The sequence below is a fragment of the Mytilus galloprovincialis genome, chromosome 13, assembly GCF_965363235.1.
Source record: "Mytilus galloprovincialis chromosome 13, xbMytGall1.hap1.1, whole genome shotgun sequence".
In the NCBI taxonomy this organism is placed as follows: domain Eukaryota; kingdom Metazoa; phylum Mollusca; class Bivalvia; order Mytilida; family Mytilidae; genus Mytilus; species Mytilus galloprovincialis.
In genome coordinates, this window is record NC_134850.1 from 28144689 (window position 1) to 28155623 (window position 10935).

Genomic DNA, 10935 nt, shown 5'->3' on the forward strand with positions numbered 1-10935 from the left:
TGATTACAATAATGTATGATATCATAGATAATACGACATAGAATATTTACGGTAGTGATACTGTTATAGCCACCATGGTGTCGTTGCGCGGAATTTTGGTCCTTGTATTGGTAAATTCTGTACTAAGGTAAGTTTTTGAAAATTGAAATAAGTATAAACTTAACATATTTATGTTTTTCTAGTGATGTCTGCTGTAAAAAATAAATAAAAAATAGATATTGTATCTGTTTTTAATACTTTATGTATATGAATAAAAATAGATGTGGGATAACTTGACATTAAAGAGACAGCAATTCAGTGACACATATAAAAAAAGACATTTGAGGTCAACTAGATATTTTGAACATACGACTTAAAATGTACATGTACATGTATGTCCATACTATATATTAAGACCTATATCGCCTCCAAATATAGGAAAATATAAAATACACTCAATAAAGCAAAATTTCCAAAATATTAAGATTGATTGATTGTAGGCGTTCAATACAATTTTCGACTTTCTCGGCTATATCATTGTTTGTACACAAATGAGGCCGTTAGTTTTCTCAGTTGAATTGTTTTACATTGTCATTTGCTCATTGTTGAAAGCGGTACGGTGACCTATAGTTGTTAATACCTGTATCATATTGGTCTCTTGTGGAGAGTTGTTTATTTGGCAATCATATCACATGTTCTTTTTATATGTACGAGAATGGTGAGAGATTCTTGGTGCTATAAAGAAATTACTGGAAATATAAATTTATAATAACATTAAGCTTTAAAATATACTAGAACACACCCGCGAAATCGCGGGCATTCAGAGTGTAGTTTTAAGTATGTAAAGTGTTGTTGGAAGAATTTTGTAAAATATTGAATGAATGGAGAATTTCTGCAAAAGTATCATAAGTCATAGGTTATTGGGGACAGGAATTTTTTTTTTATCCCTCCTCCTTTATTTCCAAAATTCCGAATTTTCGGTTTTCTATCAATTTCAATATGAACATACATTTAGTATGATTTATTATGACAATTTAAGTAAGGAGCCTGTAATTCAGGGTTGTCGTTTGTTGATGTGTTACACATGTTACATACTTGTTTTTCGTTCGTTTTTTGTACATAAATAAGGCCGCTAGTTTTCTCGTTTGCATTGTTTTACATTGTCATTTTGGGGCCTTTTGAAGCTGAGTATGCAGTATGGGCTTTGCTCGTTGTTGAAGGCCGTACGGTGACCTATAGTTGTTAATTTCTGTGTCATTTTGGTCTCTTGTGGAGAATTGTCTCAACATGGCAATCATACCACATCTTCTTTTTTTTGTAATCAGTGAATTTTGTAAAAAATTAAATGATTGGAAAATTTCAGAAAAGGTATCAAAAGTTCACTTGACTAATTTTAGCGCTTATCTGTATATTATGAAAATTCATTACTACAATGTATATAAAGTGTATTTACTTTCAATTCTAAGTTTACTAATAGATCCATGGTGGTCATTGATATAGTATACAGACCCTCTCTATTTAATAAACTCTGTGACCGCCGTGGATATAGTAAACTTGAAAATGATAGCAGATAGAATTCTTTATAAATCAATTTTAGCCGTTGAATTTATAAATTAATTCTGGCCGTAGAATTTATAAATCAGTTCTAGCCGTAGAATTTGAAAAACAATTCTACCCGTAGAACTGTTCTAGTAGTAGCTAGAACTGTCTAAAACTGTTCTAGGGTAGAACTGTCAGGTTCAGTTCTAGCTACAACTGTCCAAATTAGTTCTAGGTAGAACTGACCAAATCAGTTCTAGCTAGAACAGTTCTAACCTAGAACTGACTAAAAGGTGTCAGGCTGACAGTTTTACACACTGTTCCAGAACAGTTCTCCTGACAGATTCTGACAGAATTTATGAGAGGTTACAACTGATCTCCACTGTATATAAATAAAGTGTATTTACTTTCAATTCTAAGTTTACTATTAGATCCATGGTGGTCATTGATATAGTATACATACGCTCTCTATTTGATAAACTCTGTGACCGCCGTGGATATAGTAAACTTGAAAATGATAGCAGATAGAATTCTGAAAATACACTTTATTTGTAGAATATGTATGTTCAAACAGTATACAGAAAAACGTAAACCGGAAGTCTAATCTGATTTAAAATTTCGTCAAATGACGGAACAATATCCGAATGCCTTTTTTCTCGTTTTTCTCCCAAAATAACTCAATCTGAATAATCATATGAATGGATGACAAATGCGACTATGTACTGTACCTATAGGACACAGAGGCGTGTTGATTAATGTATTGTGGAAAGAAGAGAAGCGACACACAAAATGAGGTCTTCTCGTTTAATAGTATAGATATCAAGGCGGTCAGTTTTTATTGGTTGATGACACCGGAGTTCCTGTTAAAACACAGATTTTTTTCAGACGTGCGAGGGCTTACCAGCTAGTCAAGGTCGTTAAACACCACCAGTTAGTCAATAGAAAAACGGAAAATTCTATTTAACTAAAATACATGTATGTGTCGAACGCACCTGCAGCCACGAGCGGGGTTCGAACTCACAACTTCAGTTTTGACAGGTTAAATGAACTCCTACGTTCTTACTTAGACTACTCGGCCATCAGATTCCCGATTTATGGTCAAAGAAAATCTTCAACCGGTTCCTGACAAGCACGTTAACATTTAAAACACTAGTCAGCTAAAATGCCTTTGAAATTGTAGACTTGAAGTGTTTTTATAAATATTGTCAAAAATTAAAATGTAGATTTTTGCATGTATTTTAAAATATGTGTACATATTTTTCTTAGTTCATATCCAGAAGATGAAGAAGGAGCTAACAATCTCTTCCAGTAAGTAAAAATAGTAATTCAATTCATATGTAACGTATTTAGATTTCAAGTATTTCAGATCACAGATGAAAAAGGAGAGGTCTTAAGGTGGTAACCAACACTTTCACTAAAATTAATTTGGCTCGTTTAATTTTCATAAAATTTTGTCAAAGTATTTACTTTGACCCTTTAACAAAAATATAAAAATTTCTAAAATTTAGAACTAACCGTTTTGTCAGAAAAATTACACTGGTTATATAGTAGTTTGACAAACACCAATTTTGATCATTGAGAAGCTTAATATTCCCTTTACAACACAACGTAATTAAAACGTTAAGCTGACATTACAGAGTTATCTCCCTGTAGTGTTAGGTACCACCTTAAAAAAGTGTGTTTGCGTACTGTCCAAATTATAGTCTATGTAATAATTAGAAGAAAAAATGATATTATCACTTTAAACAGTACGAAAAATGACTCAGTCCAGTATATGCATACATTTATCTGCCATTTATTTATAATTATTTTTTTATTTTGATTTCATTTCTTGATATTTTTTAATTCAAGGACAAGACAATCAAGATACTCGAAAATACAATGCAATGGCGTCCTGTAATAACAGTTCCAAGTCCTTCTGTGTCAATTTATCAATGACATGTACGTGTCTTTATTCATACAACCGACCAACCATCGTAGAATTGTATAGGCTTAAACAAATTTCATCAACTTATTAATGTTACTTCGTATAATATTCTAGTAAAAAATATATATAGACGAATTTTCTATAAAAACATTATGTCACTTGATCTGTTTCCTGGTTCTGACTTTATTATATCGAGCATTCAGCTCGCCCTTGTCGTCTCGCTTTAAATGTGTACACAGAGTCCATTTCGTTTTCGTGATCAATCTTCTGTAAAATATTGCATGATGTATGAAATTCAAAATGGCAAATTTAATGATCCCAAATATATTTCTACATAATACATAGTAACTATTAGTGATTATAACACATTACATGTATGTCGCAATTTAGATCTTGGAAGCAGGAACACGGAAAAGAGTACAAATTGTTGGGTGAAGACTTTGGAAGATTTCAGATATTCAAGGATAATTTAAAGCTTATCAACAAATTAAACGGAATGTACAAGTAAGATAATAAATGCGCCTTTTATTGAAGAACCCAATGTCAAAGACCACGATATTTTTATAATTACATACGACAATTTTGCTACGGCATGTACTGCTGCTGTTATTGTTTTTGGTGAGTTGAGAATAGAAATATGGTTTCTACAGGTCTCCCAAATCGACAATAAAACTCTTGCTAAAGTCGTGTATCCATTTGGCTGTGCTGGAAGTATGCAATTTGACGCCACTTGTAGAGAGAGTGTCAGAGAGGGGTCTGGATGTTGCATTTTGCAAGGCAAAATTTCTGTCCTTACCCATTATACCCTCCTTTCAACTGGCAGTCTAAGTTTCCCCGACCTTTACCTCGAACGGCCTCTATTACAAGACCTATCTAATATTGTATTTAGTTTAAAATTATTTGAATCACAAAAGAAGCAAAAGGGATTGAACACAAGTTTTGAAATATTATAACAACAAAAGTGACACCCTCTCCCAATTATTGATCATTTGTTCTAGTCCTGAACATGTTTGAAATGTTCGTCACTGGACGCCAAGCAACGAACAACCTTTAAATGTAATTGTTTCAATTACGGAGTAGGTATGATAAAGCTCCATTATGGCCTTTCCGGGCAACTCGAGAGTATGATGTGTGTGCTGCTTTGAAATTATGTGTCAGTAACATTAACTGCATGGACTGTCTGTACATGTATATGTTGCATATATCTATTTATTCTGTTCGCTTGTTTTCATAATATTTTAAGAAGTATTACAAGACAATTAAACCGATAGTCATGCTTTGTTGTGATGTTCGATTGCTGCCTTTCCTTTTATTCCCATTGCATATCGAATACTAAGCATTATGTACCCAATAAGGAATATAAAGGGACGTAACTCTACTACTAACCGTGTATGAGATAAGCCCCGCCTCCCTACTAACCTAATATCAAATATACACGGTTTGCACGCGCACGCTTTTAACCAATCATATTCCTGGAAATGTATAGGAGGTAAGATAATAAGCATTACGTGCCAGAATACGAAAGAAACTAGAAAATAAAAAGAGTTATAAGAAAATAGTTCTTGATTTCACGACATTAAATAATACAACATTTATTTATTTTTTCAGAGGGAAGATGACATTTGCTGCAAACAAATTTGCCGACATGGATCCAAAAGAATTTCAAAGCAAAATATTGATGCCAAAACGTAGAGCACCAACATTTGAATCATCTAGGTATTACAACATTTGCTGTTATAAGTAGAAAATCTTTGGTTTAGTACACTGTTATTTCTACTTTTTTTTTATCTGGTTGGGGAGTCAAACAATAGAAAGTTAAATCCCATTGCTGAAAGTACATGGAAGTACAATTGCAGTGATCAAATGTTGATAAGAGAGAAAATTAAAAACCATGCGCTTAACATGAAAACATGATTATATTGATGAGCTTAAACATAATACGTCAAAGTTTTATCGAAACAATCACAACACAAAAAGGGGTTCCAACTATATGCTCCCATTTAAATGCATTAATCGTCCAAAAAAGGGGGGAGGTTCCAACCCCCGGACCCCCTAAATCCGCTACTGTTGTAATCTTTAAAATAGACTGGTTCTCTCCCTTACAACATACCGGTATCTGTGACATTCTTGTTGAGCCGCACATATAAAGGACATGGAACCAGTCTAACTTTAAAATATATCCACCAACAATGAGCGGGAGTGTACATGTACTAAGGTACCAATAGTTTGGAGTACATCGTACAGTAATACAGTTTGTTAAGATCTCAACAGAGCTCATGTTAATTTGTACATATCATGTACGATTCTAAATAAAAAAAAATTACTTACTTCTACTTACTTACTTAAAGCTTTTTAAAACTAAATACCTTCTCACAAATTCGTTTTTTTTTTATATTTGCAGATATATAAAGTCAACAGTCAACGATCCACTACCAGATTCATTTGACTGGGTTCCCAAAAATATGGTTACATCTGTTAAAGACCAAGGTATATTATCATCAAACTTTTACTTTGAAAGATACATGTAAACATTTTTGTTTAAAGGCCGGATTCCGGGTGCGAGATTTTATCGCTGTGTTTAAGACCCATTGGTTACCTTGGGCTGTTTTCTGCGCTTTGTTCGAGTTGTAACTTGTCTCTTTGTCTTTCGTTTCGTCTCGTTTTCGTTTTCACATGAGTTGTAACATCCGTTGACGCTTAAAGTTCTGTTGCTTCGATAATTATTCGCTCTTTTTGTCATATACTTCTACCATTCGTTTCAACTCGGCCGATTCCGAGAGTAGCGGATTCTACCGAGGATTGCCGAATGATACTTCTACAACAATAACAATACTGATGGGTACCTTCATCGACACTTTACTTCAACTTCAACAGATTTACATACTATCTTAAGAGTCTAAATGTGAACATGTTCATTCGAATAAGCCAATACTAACATCGAACAAAGAAATTGAAAGTAAAAAAAACAAAGTTTGCCATTTTGTTTTTCAAATAAAATCAAGCTAAATTTTAATATGATAATAACTGATTTAAAAAAAAAAATCATATTTCAGGAGCTGCCGGTTCATGTTGGGCATTCAGGTAATCAGTAACAATTTATTTAATTTCCTCTCTCTATAATTGCAAGAAAGCTTTGTAGAAACTTGATATTCTAAGAGGTTTTAAAAATGACAAATGAACGAAAAAGTATATGCAAATGGCAAGTTACTTTCCTTTCAACTCTTTCAACGTTATCATCTTTGTAATAAGACCTAGGAAAGAAATGGGAAATGCGCCAAAGAGACATCAACCCGATCAAAGAACAGAAAACATCTTAAGGCAACCAATGGGCCGTCAACGCAGTGAGAAAATCCCGCACCCGGATGTTGGCCTTAGGTGGCTCATTACCAATATTATATTCCAGTTAGGCGAGATGGACGCTATACTAAACCATGAAACATCTAAATGAATCAAAATGAAAAAAAATAAAAATAAAAAAAATACGCACACACAAGGCTGAAAAAATATATTTAAAAGTGATATTATCTTTTTATAACCACATTTTAAAATATATTCATATATAAGTGACATATCCTGGAATGGTGAGGTAATTAGTCACACAGCTACAGTAGAAAATATAAATCTTTGACAGCAGAATGCATTGAGTGTGTAGGTAAAGGTTAAAGGTAATATCGTTGCAAGCAGCTGAACCGTGAAATCATTTTAAGAATACATGTAGGTAAAATACCCCCCTTTAAGAGTATACTAGGCCAATAGATAACCAATATATGTCTGTAGGACTGGACTACTCCGAAAGGAGGGTAGTATACCTAACCTAATAATGATTTCGCGATTCAGCTAACATGCAAGCTAACCAAAGATTTTACCTTTACTTACACACTCAATGCATTCTGCTGTAATGAGTACAATAATAATATTTTAGTACTGTGGAGAATATAGAAGGTCAGTGGGCTATGGCGGGAAAACCATTGACAAACCTGTCTGTTGAACAAGTCGTAGACTGTGATGGAATGGAAGATATTCCGGGGTAAGTGTATTAATATTCTCAGTACTAGTAATCTACTAGTCAACGCAATCATAATATAGGGGACAATTTTGGGATAGAATGATTAAGATCAGTCAACAAGTATCGAAAAATAATATTGAAAATATCTTAACATAAATCTGAAAAAAGATTATTTTGATAAACTCGGAAAAAAAGAAAGTTGACAAAAAGTCAGTGGCAACAAATCTCTAGACAATATTTCAATCTTTTATGAAATAACAGATAAACCTTTATTATTTCATATCGGTTAAGAATAAGCTTTTATTATTGGATAAAAAGGGGCCACATGACATTCATTATTCTTCAGTAATAAATTCAATCGGTCATTAACAGAACAAAACGGACCAGAAAACCGGTCGTTCATCAACTTTTACATGATAATGACCGGTGGGGCGTGGTTTCCGTCTGATAATGACCGTCGGGGCGTGGTTTCTCTGTTAATGACCGGTGGGGCGTGGTTTCTCTGTTTAGAAGAGAGATGTCACTTTAATAAAACATTTTCCTGTTTTCAATACTATATTTAAGTTTAATTTATTATTATGTTTTCGTTAATTATAAAATTATAGAGAACTTGATTAAGTATTTATATATACTGAAAAATTGAAATAAAATTAATGGCAGTATTACTACGACTGGTCTTCACTCTTTGCCATAAAAAAAATACAACTAATCGAGTTTGCTTTAGGCGTTTTGAAATTATGCGAATTTGCCAAAACATGGTTTCTCAATGAAGTAAACATAATAGTTCTTGAAAAACTAGTCATTATTGTGATACATGAACTTCGGCTCAGTCATTACCACTATCTTAGTCAATACCACCGTCCTGTGGGCAGTCAATATATCACGATAATGACCAGTTTTACAAGAACTATTATATAAATGTTAAATACTTGAACATGAAAAAACACAGCGCAAAGGCAAAATAACCCATCTCCCTGCAGTAAAAGACGGTATTTGTCAACAGTGTAAATTGAAAATGTCGAAGGCCGTACTTTGACCTTAAATAGTTTACTTTAACAAACTGTGACTTGGGACTTGGATGGAGAACTTGTCTTATTGACACTCATACCACATATTCTTTCACATACAGCTTTTAACAAATTGAATTTATTCGTTTCCTCAGAAAGAATGCAGATTGTGGCGTATTTGGAGGCTGGCCATATCTAGCCTATCAGTATATCACGAAGGCAGTAAGTATTTATAATCATTTTAAGGGGCTATCACTTGATTTTGATGGGGGTCTATGGTGAAATTTGAAAAAGGCAGTACAGTAGTTTTGTGTAAAAAAAAAAAGAGGCTAGACGACAATTTATGTAAAAAAAAGTCAGTATAAACTTCTATAATTTTGCATTGTTACAGTCATGTTTAATGTTTTCCTTATTTACTCAATGTATCTTCAAAGGGTGGTTCGTCAACCTGGGCTACTTTATTTTCTTCAATCGGCAAACCTCGACTGTTTCCGCTAGATTGTTAATTCTGCCAAAATGTGCTGGAGGTATTGACATTGATTTAAATAGTCATGTGTATTTCCTCTTTATTTTACAATTTCTTATTTAAGGGTGGTCTGTCAACCTGGAGCGACTATCCATATTGCAGTGGTGACACAGCTGATAAACACCACCCTGAAGACAACTGTATGCCATGCCCTGCACCGGGATTTAACGCCTCGTTATGTGGGCCTCCTGTACCGTACTGTAACATGTCACAGAGTTGTGTAGCTAAACTCAACAAAGACAAATTTGTGAATGGACTACAGTTGTCATCCTGGAAAGCTATTGATCAGGTGTGATGTTATAAAATTATCAAAATGATATGAAAATTAACATGCTATAACATCTCATCCATTTCAGGTTATAATAATTAAGGGGCTAGAAATTTATCATAATAAGAGTGGTATACTTACGCATTGAAATATTTATACCACAAAAAGGAACTACTACGTACCTTGTTTAGAAAAAAAAGCACGCAATGCAACAATCATTAAATGTCTGAAATGTATAAGTGAAATCGACATGTAAAAAGTTGACGATCAGTCGATCACGTACTTTCTAAATAAACTCATCATAAATTAATGTATAAAATAGAGAATGGAAATGGGGAATATGTCAAAGTGACAACAACCCGACCGCAGAGCAGAGCAGAAAACAGCAGACGGCCACCAATGGGTCATCAGCGCAGAGATAACATCGAGCACCCGGAGGTGGAACTCAACCAGCCTCAAACAAAATTGCGTACTAGTTCAGTGAAAATGGACGTCATATTATCAAAGACATATAAATAAACCAAAATTAAAAGAAACACAACTTGAAGACTAACAAATTTAAGGTCAAGTTATATTCTGCTGATTGTGGATTTTTGTATATAATATTAAGATACTGTTACAGTTTTACACTTCTATATCAGTTAAATAATACAAAGGCATAAAACGCATATTTGTGTGTATACTTTTAAGAATGAGACCGTGGTAGCAGAACAGTTAATGAAGATTGGACCGCTGTCTATTGCAATTAATGCAGAATTGTTACAGTTATATCACAAAGGTGTATTCGAACCACACCATTGTGATCCCAAGAATCTGGATCATGGTAATTTATTAAACTGTTGAAACATTTTAGAATTTCAAATATATGAGGGTTTTGATGAGGGTTCTTCAATTCTGTATTCTTTAATTTTTTACGCCATTTTTCTTTATTCTTTATAAGTTTTGCGTATTTTACATTTCTATTATATTTGAGCACATCAGTATTCTTTCTTCTTTGTTGTGTCGTTTTTTTCCGTAGTACTGGCCCATTGATTCTTTCTTCGGTATACCCAAACCAAACCCTCAAATATAACATCAAGGATGTTCTCTTTGATACGAAAGTGACCTGAATCTTATGTAGAAAATGGTGGATTAAACCTGGTTTTAAAGCTAGCTAAACCTCTCACTTGTGTGACAGTCGCATAAAATTCCATTATATTGACATTGATGTTTGAACGAAACAACTAGACATAAAAGTAAAAAAAAAAAAAACACTTTTAAATTAAATAAACTTATTAAGAATAAAAAATTACGATTGAAAAAAAATAATGGTTCTGTCTATACATGTATATATATTTATTTATTTTCAGCTGTTTTATTGGTTGGCTTTGGCAAAGAAAAAACTTTGTTTGGAGAGAAATCATTTTGGAAAGTAAAGAATTCATGGGGACCAAAATGGGGACTAAATGGATATTTCCAGATAAAAAGAGATGTTGGCATGTGTGGAATAAACACACAAGTTACTACCGCTGTTCTTAGTCAGCCCAACAAATAATACAATGTTCTGGTTATTGGGATATATAAATTGCGAACAATGAATATTAAATCTATTTTACACTGTTCTTTGCTAATAAATGTTCAAATTATGCATAATTTAAAAAAATATTTAATAGACTTATATAAGTTTTTTTAAAGGTTTAATTT

General features: G+C 33.2%; 1 protein-coding gene across 1 annotated transcript; it reads left to right on the plus strand.

The window, feature by feature from the left end:
- On the plus strand, positions 1-10918 carry LOC143056000 (cysteine proteinase 1-like). Its single transcript, XM_076229069.1, has 11 exons — positions 1-127; positions 2785-2826; positions 3836-3949; positions 5054-5161; positions 5847-5932; positions 6499-6526; positions 7368-7472; positions 8614-8680; positions 9049-9273; positions 9943-10075; positions 10602-10918. Exons 1-11 carry the CDS (start codon positions 75-77, stop codon positions 10784-10786), a joined length of 1146 nt encoding a protein of 381 aa, XP_076085184.1. The 5' UTR covers positions 1-74; the 3' UTR covers positions 10787-10918.
- The last annotated feature ends 17 nt before the right edge of the window (positions 10919-10935 follow it).